The sequence below is a fragment of the Phlebotomus argentipes genome, unplaced genomic scaffold, assembly GCF_947086385.1.
Source record: "Phlebotomus argentipes unplaced genomic scaffold, Phlebotomus argentipes genome assembly contig_75, whole genome shotgun sequence".
Lineage (NCBI taxonomy): Eukaryota > Metazoa > Arthropoda > Insecta > Diptera > Psychodidae > Phlebotomus > Phlebotomus argentipes.
Genome location: NW_026776170.1, coordinates 853,422 through 871,654, shown reverse-complemented (window position 1 = coordinate 871,654; position 18,233 = coordinate 853,422). Strand labels below are relative to the sequence as shown.

The following is an 18,233-nucleotide window of genomic DNA, read 5'->3' as shown; positions in this document are numbered from 1 at the left end:
AAGCTGAACGACTCTGTACTACAGCAAACGGATGAGGTGAAATACCTGGGCCTTCACCTGGATAGACGACTGACATAGAAAAAGCATATATGGACGAAAAGAATGCAGCTCACCTCGCTCTCCCGACAGATGTACTGGTTTTTGGGGAGACGTTCAAAACTCTCTCTACAAAACAAGGTCTTGCTCTACAAGACCATATTCATCCCCATTTGGTCATATGAGATTCAGCTATGGGGTGCAGCGGCCTCATCAAACATCGATATCTTGGAAAGATTTCAGAATAAAACACTGAGAATGATCGCCGGAGCTCCATGGTACGTTCCAAACCACATACTGGGAAATGACCTGGACATACAAACTGTGAAGGAAGTCGCTCTTGAGAGGAGTAAAACCTATAAAGAACGTCTCGATCCAATCAACATCCAAATGTCACGATAGAGAGCGACATCATGAAGCTGCAAACAAGAAGGAGACTACAGCTGAGGTAGCCATCGGATTTGTACATGTAAAAAATTATTTCTGTCAATTGTTTCAAATTTAATTGTTAATTTGTCTTCTGTGATAGGATAAGGACACTGGCCTCTATACTCTTTTAATGTACATGCATCGATGCCAAAAATTATTAAAATGTGTAACACATAGAGTAATAAATAAACGAAGTAAAAAAAAATTAATTTAGTAAGTGTTAGTTTAAGGTTTGTAGCATATAATAAGTTTTCTCCCCACATCAATAGAAGAAAATTAGAGCCAAACGTCCTGGACCGGGTTGACTGATTCTTGTTGTCCAAAAAGGCGTGAACTTTCTTCTCTTCGTTTTTCTTCTCTTCACTTCACACTTTTTTCTTTCGTTAACTTTTCTAACAAGCGATTATAAAACTATAAAAAAAAAGAAAATCAGGTCTGGGGCAATTCATTGACACTGCTGCCAAGGCTCTTGCTATAAATCTGCTACAATAGGAGTACTTGATAGTAATTTGATTTGCCGATGTTACCAAACCTTTTCAAGAGTTCTCAATTAAACGTCTTTTCTTCTGCTGTTTGAAGGTAATAACACTTATTTTATTTGTGAGGCCAAGTCATGCTTTTAACCACTTATAAAACAAATGCCTTCTGATAAAGACCGTTTCGGGCTAAAAACAATGCTTGAAAAGTTAAGACCAACACAGGATTAAGAAGATCAATTGAAAAATATTTAATATAGCACAATTTTTCATATAAATTCGATTCAATCAAAATGATGGTATATTTGACCCTGAGTGCAAATATAGCTTTTATCATTATTCTTTTAATCTCTGAAAATATCCCTTAATTGTCTTAAAAAAAATTATTTTACGTTAGGATTGGAAAATATTGTCTGGGACACCCCGTACATGCAATTTCTGAGATTGCCGATATATGTTGCGAAAAGTGACGAAGGCGACCGAGAAAGTGTAACTAACTCCGCCCTTTGGGGGTGGGCCAAAGACATCTCTCTCAGTCGCTCTTAGTCACAAATTCTTCATCAGTTACGCCAATACCAATATGATGTAGAGCCAGAGAAATTGAATTTAGTCTTCGGTCACCGCTCACTTGGAGCGTATGCAGTCCTCGACCGCACGACACAAACAAAAAAAGACACACATACTTAATACAAAAAACCTGAAAAAGTATATATGTATTTAAAAATAATAATACGACTTAACGTAAAACAGAAGGTAGACCAGCCGTGAAAAAATTAAGTTTTCTTTTACTTTTCCTTTACAAGTTTTTTCTCAGTTGAACCTATTTAGACAGATGCACTGTTTTGAGAAGAAAATAATTTAAAAAAAAACTAATTAGGACTTATTCTACAATAATGATCCTGGTTATCTAATATTATTTTGTTTCTTCTTTTCAAAAGTGAAGTGTGTATTTAAAAGTTCCTAAAAGTGCAGTGCGGCAAGAAAACGAGGGATGGCAAAGTTGAGTTCTGATGATATTGTAGTGATATTGTGAAGTCGTACAGCAAGTTTGAAGTTTTGTTCTCAAAGTGTGAACATATGTCATAACAAAAAAAAATGACGTGATTGGTGCACAATATTGGGGAACAGAAAGTACTCCTATTTTCCCCGAAAATAAGAATAAATAAAAGTGTTCCCCACAAGAGAACAGTCTCATTTATAAAGAAGAATCGTGATAGTTATCTAAGCATCATTACCCTAATTTGGATGTATTGATCTTCATGGTATATAAAACATAAACCTCGCATTTTACTCCTAAAAATACAAAACTTGAAAATAAAAATATTAGAAATGTAATCTACATGTATATTAAGAAATGATAGTGACATTCATGTAAAAAATTTCGGGTTAAGAAAAATTTAAATCCAATGCTCAATCATTGGATGCTATAATTGAGCATAATCACCAAAACATAAACACAAAGAGCAAATATAGCTCGGCACAAATGATATTGCTCAAATATTGAGAACAGTACTGACAGTTTTTCATGGGTAAAACAAGTAGAAAAGTATTTCATCAAAGTTCCTCGTGAGTATTTCACAGTGATCCTATTAAAAAGATAAAAAGTGAATTAAGTAAAAATTTGCAAATCATTATTTTTATATCAAGTAAAAGCATTAAATAATATGAAAAGTAGTATAATATAGAATATAAGAAAATTGCAACAGGTGACAGTAGACTGAATTATAATAATTGTGAAGTGTGCCAGGTTACTACAATTGGATCAACTGTTCTCAAAGCAACAACCTATGTTCCTAATTCATCGACTGACGAGTCGCAAGATAATCGACTTGATTATACCTACAATGGACTGCTAATTCTACAAAGTTAAAACATTTGGTGAGTTGCAAAGGACGAAATGTAATGAACATAGATTTGAATAAAGATAAGGATTTAATTTTGCCACTTCTCTGGATCGAACCAACTGATTAGCGCAAAATCTTTTTAATTATTATTGAGTGAAAAATTAATTAAATCCTACGTCCTTTACAGGACGTTACTTGTACCCCAAGGGTTACTCAAATGACTTGGAAATAGCCACAACAAAAAAACCTCTCTGTTCATATAATTACTCTAAATTAATTTCACTTTGTCTCTAATTCTTTCTCATACCTCAATTATCCCGTCAATTAACTCTTTGCAATCGCCCCTCCGGTGACTTAGACAGACGCAGTGACAGGAAACTTTATCATGTCTATGTTACAATGCGAAACAAACCATTATGGACGCACTGTATCATTCGGAATACCGGCACTTTTCACATATTGGGAAAATTTTTTGGTAAACATAAACTTCCTATTTTGAATATGGAATATATATATATACATATATATATATAATGTATTGTGACTAAAATTATTAATATTTTTTCAAATCTTAGTATTTTTGGTTTGCTTTATAGTCGTTTAAAACTCACTGATATGATATATATTCAATATATTTGTCTCAGTTAAAAGCAATCGATTTGTCTTACTGTATAATATTTTAATGGTGAAAATCAGGCAATTTGTATTGTGATTTTGCAAAGCAATTTTTTTGTCTTTCTCTTTGCCATGTGATTCGTATATCTTTCTTCCTTGTCCCACACGTTCCAGCACCGTTCGTAACTTCCACAACACCATAAATTTACTTCGGGCAACACCGCGCTGACTTTTCGTTCCAAGGGTCTAAGAGATCTATAGACGTGTAAATTATTAAATTCACACCGAAGAGCGGCATTATCAGGGCTTCTGATTATGAATCTATCAATTTGGAGCATTATATTCAAAGATTGGATGTGAAGCAAGTCAAAATATAAATAAAAGCTCGAGAATGAGTTCAAGACACCTGAGTCAGAGATGTCTTGAACAGACACATAACTTAAGCGCTTACCCAATGTGCATTGAAATGTCGGTAAATTCATCCCACTTATCAACTTAAATTACACACAATTTTCTTTTTTCACCCAATTTTAAGACAAAGATAGGTAAAATCAATAGACTAGAGGCTAATTAGTCCATATCAGTCCTATTTTTCTCCTAAAATTGTATTAAACAGACGAATTTGCTCGCAATTCGTAGCGATAAATGTCGGTAAGTGTCGACAACTTAAATTACTTCCCTGTATGGGATAAGTATATTCGTCTCTCAGTGTAACCAATTTTTTCTCAATTTACTTCGAAAACCAAAGCATTTTGTACCGATCAGTGTCAAGATATTTAAACCAAGAAATGGCAGCGGGATTCGGCACATTAATCTTTTAGAATAGAAGAAAATTGGGAAGAATTGGACAGGAATAAATTCTAACATCGCGTTTCTTACCCAGACCAAGAGAGGCCGAGTAATGAAACCACTGCGCTATCAATGGTTTGTATAGGCTACTTTGACACAGATTTTATGAAATGTCCCGAGAAGATATCTTAAAAATTGGATAAATTAGTTGAAAATCGTCTGTTTTTCAGAATTACCGCGATTTAAGTGTTTTGCTCAGTATTCACAAGTCATTTTCCACAAATTTCATTCGACTATTCAATTAATTTCTCACATATTGAGTGTTAGTGCCAGCGTAATGTCTTTTCCGGATAAAATCATGTCTTTCAGGGGCGATATGATAACCTCTGTCACTATGAGAGAAAGTTAGACAGAAAATAAAATTTCCGTCAAATATTGAAGCAATTCTTGCTGACCAAACAAATGTTAAATATGTGTTATATTGGTTTACCACACGCCTTGCACTATTTTGAGTTACACATGTAAGGCTTAAAATGGCGAGCGTGTAAAGAAACTAACTACTTGTGTTTAAATTTTTACCACTTGTGTTATTTGCTATTCTGGTCCACATGTGTAAAGCCATTTTGTATCGCCTTAATGAGTAATTTTAACACGACATCCAGAGGTTGTTTTAAAGAATGTGTAAAAACAGAGTGACAAATAGGAAACTGCAACTTAACTTGCAAACTTGAATCAATGTGCAATCATGGCTCTAATTTTCAAGCCTGAACATGAAAGATGTTTGCAACTTTTTTTCATCACAGATCTACTAATTACATATTTAAACTTTAGTAAATTTTGGCAAATTTTACCACTTATCTTCTCTTACATATTATGATATTGCTTAAATCCTAAAACATTGTTTTTGGCGAAAATAGCAAGGGCAATTTTTCCTTATCCAGTTCTAATGTTAAACTTTTACATGTTTGAAATTTAACACTCCTGTGTTGACTGTGATTCAATCTATATATCTATAGTAAAGTGCCTCTGCTGCGAATTCAATGAAAATTTTTATATTTTTTCCTTTCTATTAGATTGAGCTATTGGCTACAAAATCTTGATCTTCAATTATTGTCATTTCTATACGATTACGATTAATTGTCTGAAATTACTCCCAATCGCGGCCAAGCTTTAAAGAGGAGTATTGTATTTTACTTATTTCTAAGGTTTACAATGAGTGACGGTATGTACTTACTTACTACTTAAGTGGTCCTTCGTCCCTTTAAGGGCCATGGCCTGCTCCACAATGCCTCTCCGCGATCCGCCGCCACCGCCCGCCAGTAACACACCACACCCAGGGCCCTGAGGACGTCGTTCATCACGTCCATCCACCTTGTTCGGGGCTGGCCCCTCCTCCTAGGCCCTGAAAATGGGGCACGACACCACAGTTTTTTGGGCATTCTGTCGTCCGGCATGCGGTGCCGGAAGGTGGAGAACCTAGCCATTGGGGCTGTTTGGCTCCGGGTGGGGTTTAACGTTAGGCAGCGAGGGGTCGAGAAAGCAAATAAACTTTTCGGAGCCTCTGCACCCTTCCTTCGGACATAGGAACAAGTCGTGATGGTGGCAGCGCTCGCCATCGCCGCTATCCATAGCGGGATCTACAGATTGCACCAATCTGTGCAGGATCAGTGGCACGGAGCCAATTCCTCACGGTGGTTCTGCTTAGTGACGTAGACCCGAGCTCGTACAACAGGTAATTGAGAATTGTTGATGCGGAGAAATTCAGCGATCTCTTAAAGCGTTCGGACAGAGGTTTCGGCACCACAAACAGCTCATCCCTGCCACGGGCAGCAGCGGTGATGATCATTTCAGGAGTCGCGCCGCACCTCAAAAACATGTTAGCGATTCTGACCATATAAGAGGCCTGGAGTAGGAGGATCTCCCACCTCTCAAACAGGGGACGAAAATGGCCCAGTAGCGAGCAAAAGACATGATCCGGATAAGCTTGTCCGTTTTGACCTGGAGGTTGGTCACCAACGCTAAGACGGCGATGGCCGCAAGAAAGACTGTGACATGTACATGCTCTGACATACATAATTCTAAATCTAAGCGACTTCTGGGACCTCAAGCGGAATGATAAAAAAATGAATCAATTTAAAAATAAAATAATAAATAAAATTTTTATTATTATTATTTGAGCGAGCGTCTTACTGTAGCTTGAAAAGATCGCTACTAGGCGTTCGAAGATACATGGCGCCACGAAATATCAGTCTTTCCGACTCTATGTGTAAGGATCTGTGAGAAAGAAAAAGAAAAGAGGGAAATAAGTCGTAGCCCAGACCCTCGGCAGTGCCGAACAACAAGATAATCACTATTCGTTGCTCAGTGTTAAGAGTGCTATAGGTGTGCGTCTTCAGAGTGAACTACTAAGCACTTTGATTAATAACCGACATGCTGCCATCACACAACAATGAGGCTATTTACATGTCAGAGAGAAGAGAAACCCGATAAAGTATCTATCAGAGAACTACATAAAAAGCACTCTTTAAGTATTTACTGGGAAATTTCATAGGGTCGAAATAACAAGTGTTAGAACTGAAAAATCGGCACAAATCTGGTCTAAGTAATACGCTATGTTATTAATTTAGGCTTCATGTGATTGAAAAAGCTAAACAGATTTCATAGAAAAAATTAATTTTTTTTTAATAATTTTTACTCGACAACTTTGCGATGTACATTAAAATTGTCATTGTGGTATAACTAATAAAGAAGTTGTTCAAATTACATTACTCTTCACTAAATTAGATATTTCCTCGTTAGGTCGCTCTTGATATGTTACTTCATTCTTCTTAACATAGAGAACTAAAATATTTTTTCTTCCTATCAAAGTGTTGCCGCGGAAAATGTCAGTGGTATTCAATATTTGAATGTGCAATGTTTTTCAACTTGGGATCACATATCACATCACTCCTCACAAAATATATCTTTTAATTGAATCACAATATTACTAATGATGAAAAACACGGAATATTGGACTAAAATAAATTATAGTTTCTACAACATAACAGGAAAAAATTATTTTCTTTCATCAAACCACAAAAACAGAAAATGCATGTATTGTATGTTTGATTAGAAAACGTTTCGGACTACAATATAAATCGCGAACAAATTTCCCCTATTTTTCGACAATTTATTTTCAGAAAACGATTTCTGTCAACTTGTATTCGCAAGCTTTTGAAATCGGATATAAGTTTTTCACATAAAAAATTTCATGTCTAATATCGCCTTTATGTTAATAACTAAAAGTTAAGTTTATAAAAAATCAAGACAAGAGAATATTAATATAGGTAAGGGTGTATACATGTTCAAATTTTTTGTACTTCAAGTCGAGTCGATCAGTTAAGTCGATCAAAACGCTTGACTCTGAATCTAGTCTGTGATCGAATCCCATTGCTGCCATATAGTCGATCACAGTAGAATCTAAAAACTTTTAAATTACAAATATCAAAATAGAAAAGTACCAATGGTTTCTGTTAACTGTGCCAACTAAGACAAACGGTATGGTACAAAAGTCTTTCATTTTATGCTAATCTAAACAGTGATTAACGTTAGACACTATCGTTTAAAAGAATATATTTATAAAATCAATCAAGACTTTTATTTAGCATTTGCAAAAAAAAATCTTTGACTGATTCGTAGATATTCTGTGGCATGAGATCAAATACTCACTGATCATTCTGAATCTGACAGTTGTCAGAGAAACCTTCTATATCATTGCATTTTCTAACCTTTTTTTCCTGTACTGTTTAGTAACATGTGTCCTTCCCCTTGTATCTACATCGTTCTGAGCCCGTGAGCAGCAATTCAACTCCTCGTGTGAGTTTTGCAGTTCACTACCCTTTCCCTATGTGATATGCGCGGAATCAAGATTGATTTCTATTTGTAACTTTATTGTTCACAAGTCCGCAAGCATGTAATATCAATATATTACTTGTATATCATACTTGTTCAGAAACAAGTATGTGTATGGTACATACAACGAACAAACCGAATTTTCTGCCGTTTTCTCAGGATGATCGGTAATGAAGTCAGCGGCAGCCCCAAACTTTTGAAAAAGGTGAATAAATTAATATTCACTAAAATGTTTTTTCATTCATTTAGTTTCATTTACATCTGCATAGGTACTGAACTGAAAATTTCTTTGTGATAGATGCTTTAGCAATTGCTCATGTCGAATATATTACATTGGGTTGTTATTACTAGAACTTGACATAAGGAATAAAAACTAATCTTCTTCTATAATTAGGAGTAAACTGATTTTTTTGTGTTTTTTTCACTAGTTTTCCACAGCTTTTTTCTTTGCTTTCTATGCATATCCTAAAGCACAAGAATTTTTTTATATAACAAATAATTTACATTGTTGTTACTATGACAAAAGCCTTCCAACAAATTTTCTGTGTTAGTATTTTTTAATACTCTTTGAATTGAGTAATCTAAATTCTTTATAAAAGATGATTAAAAATTTTAAACAGTGTATTTATAGTCTTATTTCTTGTGATTAAAATTTCTTAAAATAGAAGTATGCTTCATCTTAGACACAGGGGTAAATGTCTTCATGTTGCATGAATTTATTTATATAAATAGTTGGAATGCTACTTCTGTTAATTTTTTGGTCCATCTTGATACAGATGACATTAATTTTTCAAACGATACATGGTTGATACTCAAGCATACCGACAAAATTGTCCTCACTTTCTGTATGAAGTTGGTTACAAAATGCGGGCGTGTACTTCAGCTTGCTTATTGGTAATTCCATTTCTCCCTCTCTCTGTCCCTTTTTCTCCCTCTCTCTCTCATTGAAGTACATGGGAACCGAGGATGGTGTGTTTAAAACTTTGTAACCGCCTACGCATTCACATTTGGGGAGATGCTGCGCCTCAGTGAGAATTATATCGCGCCGGTCGACCGGGTGGCCCCTTTATGCAGCGAGCGTGTTGATTACCCAATTATTGGCATCTTTTTCTGAACCACAGAGTGTACATTCAAGCAACACCATCCGTGGCTACATCGTGCTCCGCCCCAACCTCAAGGGACAAACAGCGCATTCAGAGAGCGCTTGCGCGATAGATAAGACATGCTTCGCGCTATGCCCAATGTTTTGAATATGTTGTGCTTCAATTAACAAATTATGTCTTTGCTCTCATAGTATGTTCTCTTTGAAGTGAATTCAAAAAAATTCGCGAGTGCAAAAACTACTTACCTGGGTAGTCCTACATGAACACACACATATATATATATATATATATATATATATATATATATATATATGTGTGTGTGTGTGTTGTGTGTGTATATATATATACATATTATATTTATATATGTATATATATGCGTGTGTAGATGTGTTTGTATATATATATATATATATATATATATATGATATATATTATATATATATATATAAATTATATATATACAAAGAGAGGGAGAGAGAAAGAGAGTGACCGATATTGGGTAGGGAATTGGACAAACAAGAAACTTGATATATTGTTCAATTCCAAACGGAAATACAAGAATCTATATTATTAGTTTAAGTAAGCTTATCAAATTATCGGTTTGAATTTTTCTGACAATTCAAATTTACTAATTCAATTTAAAATCTTATTTGTTAAAATTATTTATGTTTAGTATAATATCCCACTATGATGAGTATGAAGCTCAATTAGCTCAGTTGATCACACTATAACATATAGGAAACGACGAAAACAAATGATAAGGAGTGGCTCAAGTGTAAAATCTGATTTACTGACAGCTAGTGCAAGAGAAACCTGCACAATTTTTGAGCAACTTAGGATTTTTTTTACTCTTTTAAGGTATAAAGCCTATTCTACTGAGGTAATTTGTGTTTGTTATTACCTAATAAGTTGTAGTATTTCAATTCAAGCCATTTGAACCCCACAAATGTTTTCACAAAATGCGAAAATCTGAATATGAAATCTGTGTTTAGATCAACATGCTCAGTTATACCATAATAAACGTAGTAGTATAATTTCCTTAAGCGATTATTCCAAAGCATTGAAATTTTGTCAAGTTTTTCCCAATATCGACTCTTATCAATACGAATTGCATGCAATTTTCTATGATTTACACAATTTTACGGGAGATGAGGATTAATACGGATTACTTAAACTATAGACTGTCGATTTAAAATATTTTCCGCTTGAAATAGGTTAAAAAGGGAAGTTGTACGCAAAATGTATCGATAAGTGGGAACTTATATCAATAATAACTTACTGACATTTAAATGTAATAGGATAAGCGCTGTAAGCATTATAGTATGTAATAATTCGAAGACATTTATATCCAAAATACCCAAAGTATTTTTTGTAAAATTTGTAATTTTGCCATCAATACTTGTGTAATAACAATAATTGGTCATTTTTGCCAATTTAAATGTCATTAAAATGCATGAGAGCTATCCTCGATACCCGTGAAAGACTCTGAGACTGGCCTAATCATGGTCACACTGTACCAAGTAAATTTCACTTAGATTTTACATAGTATTGTTTTTGACACCAGGAGCAAACTTGCATTAACAATAACACAGAGTTTCTCGAATAATGTCTCGAGTATTAAGAAACCTGTGTCGGGTATATCCATAAGTGATTATATGGCACAACTAAAGTCAATCTTGACCCATGTCACAAGCCCGGGTATAGCGATTCCCAGAGTTCTTCGCATGTATTCGAGGGGAGGGGGGTTAAGCACAGAACGACTTGTGATTTGCCTTAAATCACTAACAACGGATTTTCAAAAATTTCGATCAATGAAAAACTAATTAAATGTCGCCATATCACTTTAATTGAAAATATTTATTTTACAAGGGACTTCAATTACACGACTTTCTTTGTATTCCTGTACTATAAATAAATTGTTAGTAAATATTATAAAGGAAAAAAGAGGTTTTAAAAATTATAGTAAGTTTCAACGAGTGTTGCATATACTATACGAATAACATTTCTGTTCCAGAGCTTTTTTTTTAATAGGACTTACATTTAACTCAGTTAGTTGTAATTTTATTTGTTTGGTAAATAAAAAACAAGAGGGAAATAATACGGCTAAATTGTGTACACCACTTTCTGACACTTTCACAATTTCTGTGAAGAATCACAGACACTTCCAGGATGTTGGCAGTGCTTAAACAGGCGTTTTCCTTATTATCTTCTCTGGATTTTGTGATATGATTAAATTTTGTTTCGTTCTTTTGGATACACTGACCACAACCTAAAAAAATACCTCGAAATATCTAAAAGCATTATTGAAAGAAACGTATTGGTGTAGTAAAATTATGCGAGACAATCAAAAACCCACAGATTGCCACCAAAATTAATTCGTTATAAATCGTCAATGAACTGAAATATGCTATTTTAGAGTGGAAAATCAGCTCATAAAATAAACAGTTTTGTATCCTGAAACAGTATTCTAGAAGACATGATCAATATAAGCGTAATTAACACAGTTAACATTTGATCTTAAATACTCCAATTTTCTAAGGAATTATAATTATACCAATTTGAGTGCATAAAATTGTGTTTCCTCAATGTTTTTAGTTAGTAAATTTTGATAAAAGTTAAATAACCTAAGCAAGCAAAAAAATTTATTCAAAAAAATAATATAAAAAATTCCAAGTATTGCTGTTATTTACTTTGAAAGTAATTCTTAAACGCCTAATATTACAAATATTGAAACATCTCCACTTTTGAACAGTTCTGCTGAAGTGTACTTCTGTCCATAATATCTCCCCCTTGACAAAAAGTGTAAAATGGTTAATCTATAATTAATTTATTGGGACGGAGAAACGACTCAAAATTTGAATAATTTCTCTTATTTTCGGTGTATTCTATGTATTCTTGGGCTCCTTTTCCTGACTAAGCAGTAACAATTCAAAATTCACGAGGGTTACTCAAGTTGAAGAATGGACGAACCACTTCAGCAGGAATTTTAAGGAATGGACGGGAATAATAGGAATGGATAAAAATCTTGATAAAATTAAACATCAAATAGCCCACAGAATACGCGGAATATGTTGTAAATATTCCGTTTTCCAGTCGGAATACAAGATTTTCTACTTTACTAATTTGGGAAACTACTAAAATCTCACATTTTCGCGCCATTTTCCTTTCATTTTCATACATTTACACACTCTCTCTATGATTTTCCTAACAACCTTGAAAGTTTTTATAGCATTTACAACATTTAGAATAGTTTCAAGGCCCAGAATAAACATTAAAAGCTGTTAAAAGGAATTTAGGAGTAAAAACTTAGTGAGATAAAAACAATTTCGAGCGTCAGATGGCGTTATTAGAGATAATTCTTTAAGAAATTGAGGGAAAAATGTCGATTAAAAAGGGATAAAATGAAGGAAAATACACAAAAAAGGCAAGAGAAGTAAAAAATAGATGTGAAAAAACCGAATTGAAAGAGAATCGAACCCGCGACTTCACGATTTTCTGCTGAATTCTCTTATATAGAAGATTTGCGCTGGAATTCCTGCAAACCTTCCTAATTTATACAATTTCCAAAACTCACTTTTGAATTAGTTTTGAAGAGAAAGAATATTTCAAAGAATGGATTGGAATGGATTGTGGAATACTATGGAATTTTGAAGAATGGAAACCACTTTTCTCCCACTTGAGTAACCCTTGAAAATGCATATAAAAATGACAGAAGAGAAAATCTAAAACAATGTTGTAACTCCAAATCAAATAATGCCACTTGAGGCTCCGAGACATACTAGTAGTCGTTAATTTCCACATGGAGTTAAAAGTCTGAATTCTTCCACCAGTCTTCCCTCATTAATGAGTAAATATCATGCCGAATTTGAAATCATTCCCCTTAATTCTTAATTCGTTTGTGACACTAAAACTGAACGTATGCATAAACAACTCTTCAAATTAAATAGAGCCACTTGAGTACTATTTGAATTTTTTCCGCTTAAGAATGTTTTGGGCCCTTAATGGGATTTAAATGAGTCAAAGGTGATTTCAAGATAGTTGTCCTGTCGATTTTCATTTCATATCTGGATTTTTTAAGTGTTCGATATAAAAATTATCTTAAGTTAATATTAAGTTATGGAGCGTGTACAACACAAAAAACAACACATGACTTTCGAAGATCGATAATAATGGTGAAAATACAGCATTTGTCTGCCGAACATTGTTCGACTTTATCATCTCTTTCTTCTCTACGCGTATCGTGTAGATGAAGTCGAACGATGTTCGAGAGTCAAATGATGTGTTTTCACCATAAAAATTGGTAATTCACATCCAAATTTATTCAGAAAAGATTGTGAGATATACTTATAACAGATTAAAAGATTGTACATTTTTGTTTTCAAATAAATTGTATGAAAATCTCAAATTTCACTGTGGTAAATACGTCGCCTTCAAGTATTTCTTTCTAATTGAATTAATTACTTCATTAATTGTAAACAATTGATGGTATCCCTCAGGATAATAGCTAAATTATCCGTTTGCAAGAAAAATAAGCTGTTTCCCGGTAACAGCTTGTTCTAGTTCTTTTTCCAGTTTACAACATCATGCAGGAAATCCTTAAACTCAAATGCCACAGTAGTGTTCCAGAAAATTAAAGAAATATCGAATTTTGAACAGTAAAAGGAAAATTTGCCTAAATTTTTGACATGCCTTAAACTGATTTTTTCTATTGTATATGAGAATTGCGACACTGCATTGCTCGAGTCTTTTGATTAAATTTTTCACAAAGAAAGACAATGTAATCATCGTGTATTTTCTGAGAAAACTGATAACTATCACAAAGTCCCTACGCCTTTTCATATGAGGACTGTTTTGAATTATTGGAAAATTACTCCAAAATTTTAGGACAACATTTACCGTGAAGACTCACCGCAGTAACCATAGAATAACAACATACTGCTCCACTTGGGGGCATTGTGTGTTTATTAGTGAAATGTATGTCCTTACTTCTTTATTTTGTGAAAATTTGAGGAGATTTGTCGACACATATTTGGATCCTGCTGAGCACGTCAAATTGTTCTGGAATTTTCTGCGCGCATCGCTTCACCATTCTTTGTGAAATGGTAAACATAAAACATCATATACGTACACACAAAAGGCTGCACGTCTAGTTGCATCTATTTGGAAGGAGTTGGGACAAACCACACAATTTCTCATGAAATTCACAACCAAAATCTCAGCCTCCAGCCGAAACCTTACCTGGTACAGCTGTTCAAAGTTAATTCGATATGACAAGCGTTATTCAAAATGTGAGAGGTAATGCTGCCTGGCGTCTACTAAATAGCTGATATTTAGTCATTTTGAAGACCTTAAGCGATAGCAGATAGTAGGTATGATGTCGTAGCACATAAATTATAAACAGCTATAAGTAAATGCTATGAATAAAATGTGAAACCAATTTATAACGGAAGGGGGAAAATAGAGTACGAAAGACACAAAAATGCTTTTAAATGCCACTTTTCACTGTTTTGTAGACAACGCTTAGAACTGTGATTTTGCAGATTTTTCTGCACTTATATTCAATTGCATTTAAAGTAAAAAACCGGGAATTATTAGTTCATAAAGAAAAGAATAAAAGTTACAGTTAAATCCATCAAGGCACGCTTCGCGTCTGCTTATCGTGAACTGACATGTGAATATGGGCCACTCAGATTTCTATTCCTAAAACCTTAAGCAATATAATTGGTGTATCGTTAAAAAAGTTCTGAGTTTGGCTAAAATATACTGAAATTGAAGAGAAAATGCATTACAGTTATTATGATCGATGCGATGAAAACCGCATATCGATATCTTTTACCGTTCAGGCGCTGGAAATCCTTATGGGGTAATAGACGGACGAACAGACGGATGGAACGACAAACGGAACACAAAACTAATGTACTCCTCTTATCACCGTATTTATCTTACCAGTTTAGCACCCATGGATGGTTTTCATTCGAACTTTCTAGCAAAACAGTTTTACGCATTGTATTTGACTGAAAATATTTTAAATCGAAAGAAAATTGTTTAATTAGTGATTAAAAGTATGTTTTGCCGACTGAAATAGGTTTAATTGCCTGAAAACAGCACAATGAGAACTGACATTTGGCATCTTGCGCGAAAAGTGTGAACATAAATTTCCATCAGGCACTCCAAATATTGCAGATTTCTTGCAGCACTTTTGGCGGCAGTGCCAATAAATTTTTACCTTTTGTGAACCTCTTTATCATGATTTTAAAATTTCTTGTGTAAAAGAGAACAGTAGATACGCAAGTGTGAAGTGAAAAAGAGGTAAAACGACAGAGATAAGTTGGTTCAACTTTTGACAACCAGAATTTGGCAGCCCGTACTAGCATTGCATCAAAATTACCTGTGGGCTAAGACCCTTAGTCAGTTAATTTTTTGGGATTCGCTTTTTTGAGCGAAAACATAAAATTTATTATATAAATTCCAGCTAGATATAAATTTGTAGGCAGTTTTGATTACTAGCTTATCTCTGTCACTTGTCCTTTTATGTGGGCATTATTACGCACGAACTTTGGTTTTCACTCCAATTAGACAGATAGCGATCAGATTTTGTTCGAGCGGGTTGCCAGATTTTTGTGCTTCGAAGTGTTATCTCCAAGAACCCATTCTCTTCATCCCTTTATCGTTTTAGCACTTTTTTACGTCACACTTCCTCCTTACCTTTTCGACTATAGATTGCAAAAATATCAGGGAGAGGAATGCAAAAAATCTTCAATGGGAGAATTTATTACCGCTTCTCTCAAAATAGCTGCTAGAATTCTGCACCTCGCTAATTTAATGAGTCTGTTTTCGAATTTTTTATGCAATTAGACCTATTTTAGTGCATTAAACCGTATTTTATCCAAAAACTAAACCAGTACCCTTAGATTTACACTATTTCGATTGAAAATAAATATTAAAAATTTATCTAGAAAAGTTCGACAGAAAAATATGATTACTTTCTTTTTAGTTTATTTTTCAACATGTTAATAACTGTATACACATATTTTTTCAGATGGTGAGAACTTTTGGTGGTATGCCTCTTTCTCGATTTCAATATTGATGTGCGAGAATCGTATAAGACAATGGTAGTCTAAGAAATGTAAATTAAATTTATATGGCAAAATCACCGCCGCCAAATGCAAAACAAGAGGCTATTGCGATGCCACCACCATCTTTGGAGTCACCTACTTCCGATTCAGCACCCAGAAAAAGACGCCGAAAACGCGATGATCCACAGAGTTGCAGCGCTTCAGCCGAGGTGAGTTAGTAAAATTTTAACTTTGTTGCACGAACTTGTTGAATTAAACTGTGTTGCAATTTCAAAAACTAAAAATCTGCGATAAGAGAAAATGGTTGAATTTGTGGTTACAAACATGGTTTTGCCAACTAAAATAGTTTAATAACCCTAAAAAAAATATAAATAAAGTCGCCAAATTGGCGACTTACAAATAAAACTTGGGAAACAAATTTACACGGGCAACCCGATTATTAGAGATTTATAGTATCAGTAAAAGTAACTGCAATATCAACTTGTTCAAGCTTGATAGGTTTGTACGAGAGTTTTGGGATCTTGGTCTACTAATGGATTCTGCAGCGCAGTGCCGGTGTATTCTATGGTTTTATTAGGCCTGCTTGTGCTTTTCAGATCTTATTACTGTGCCTTTTTACAAATTTTCATCCGAAACTGTTCTGATGGAGAATACAAAGTTTTCTCCAAAAATCAAGGGGTAAATTGACCAAGTATGATAAATGATTACATATAGTACTATTATAGGAAGAGAGAGAGAGAGAGAGAGAGAGAGAGAGGGAGTAATAGAGAAAGACAGATACTTTAATTGGTTATATATTCATTGCGAGTGTTTAGAATAAATATGAAATATGTATTGGTAATTGTTCCTGTAGTTTGATCAATAACATAGCAACAAATGCAAATCATAACAAATCCTGACTTGAATAGAAATATGAAAATGATTTTAGCGAAATGAACGATAAATGAAGAAAAATCCTTAACCATTGAGAAATAGATTAATTCAGGACATATACCTACGAAACACATCAACTATATAGAAAAGCTTCTTTTTCCTACACTTTTAGCTATGCTTTTTTCATATAAAATTTTTTATTCTTTAATAATTAGTATATCCTGTATGGGCAACGTAAAGCGACTGTGGCTTAGTAGTTAACTCGTTTGACACTTAACGTTACAATAATGTGTTCAAATCACACCGATTGCAAATGTTCAAACACAGCAGAGTGTGGAAAAATTAGGCCGGCGGCTGCTGTTGAGTGTTCCAGCTGAAACAATTGCTTCACTGGAATTGTCTATTGCGCTTTTTCTTATATAAACGGTTGACTTTAGAGTCACTTATGGTTGGTCGACAAATTGAAAATCTGCCACCGTTAAATCAAACCGATCTCAAATATCTTCTCTAATGGATAATGCTATGTCCGTCAATGGGACGTAAAACCCACCAAAGTGAGTAAGTAGAAGCAACGAGCAATAAACCAGCAATACGATCTCCTTGGGTATTGTACATAACATGCATAAAAATATGTTTTTCAAGCTTTCACCGAAGCATCTCGTGACCCATCGTATTAAATGTCTGTGTGAGGTCTATAAAAAGCGCGTCTATTGTAAGGTCATTGTTCAGGACCGCACACGGATTAGAATTGAACTTGACTTGACTTTCTCACAATCAACTCCTGGATTGGCCATATGGGCAAAAATGCCTGTGGCCGTAAATTATTAAAACCCAAAAAAAAACTCCTGGATTGAAGTAATACAGGGCTCCCGAAAAAAAATTCATTTAAAAGCCGTAGATTTGATTGTCTGCCAGCTTTTCAAAAAGCTTAGCAATAGTCATAAGAAGAGACATTTGTAGTGTCCACATTTTTGTGAAATGGCAGGACAAGTGGAATTCAAAGGCTCTGTTTGAAGATCTCTTTTGATATAATTTTAGGTCCTAAACGGTACCTCTTAGTCACACCATCTAGATAGAACCTATTATGCTAATGCATCAATT

The 18,233-nt window shown here is 34.3% G+C and overlaps 1 protein-coding gene across 2 annotated transcripts in view; it reads left to right on the top strand.

Moving 5' to 3' along the window:
* The first annotated feature begins 1,568 nt into the window (after positions 1 to 1,568).
* LOC132257112 (zinc finger protein 2) overlaps positions 1,569 to 18,233 on the top strand; it is a 42,357-nt gene continuing 25,692 nt past the window's right edge. For both annotated transcript variants that reach the window (XM_059753875.1, XM_059753876.1), the window contains exons 1-2: positions 1,569 to 2,819; positions 16,223 to 16,468. In XM_059753875.1, coding sequence (XP_059609858.1) covers positions 16,325 to 16,468 — 144 coding nt within the window. In that variant the 5' untranslated portion in view covers positions 1,569 to 2,819; positions 16,223 to 16,324. The remainder of the gene's footprint in view (positions 2,820 to 16,222; positions 16,469 to 18,233) is intronic.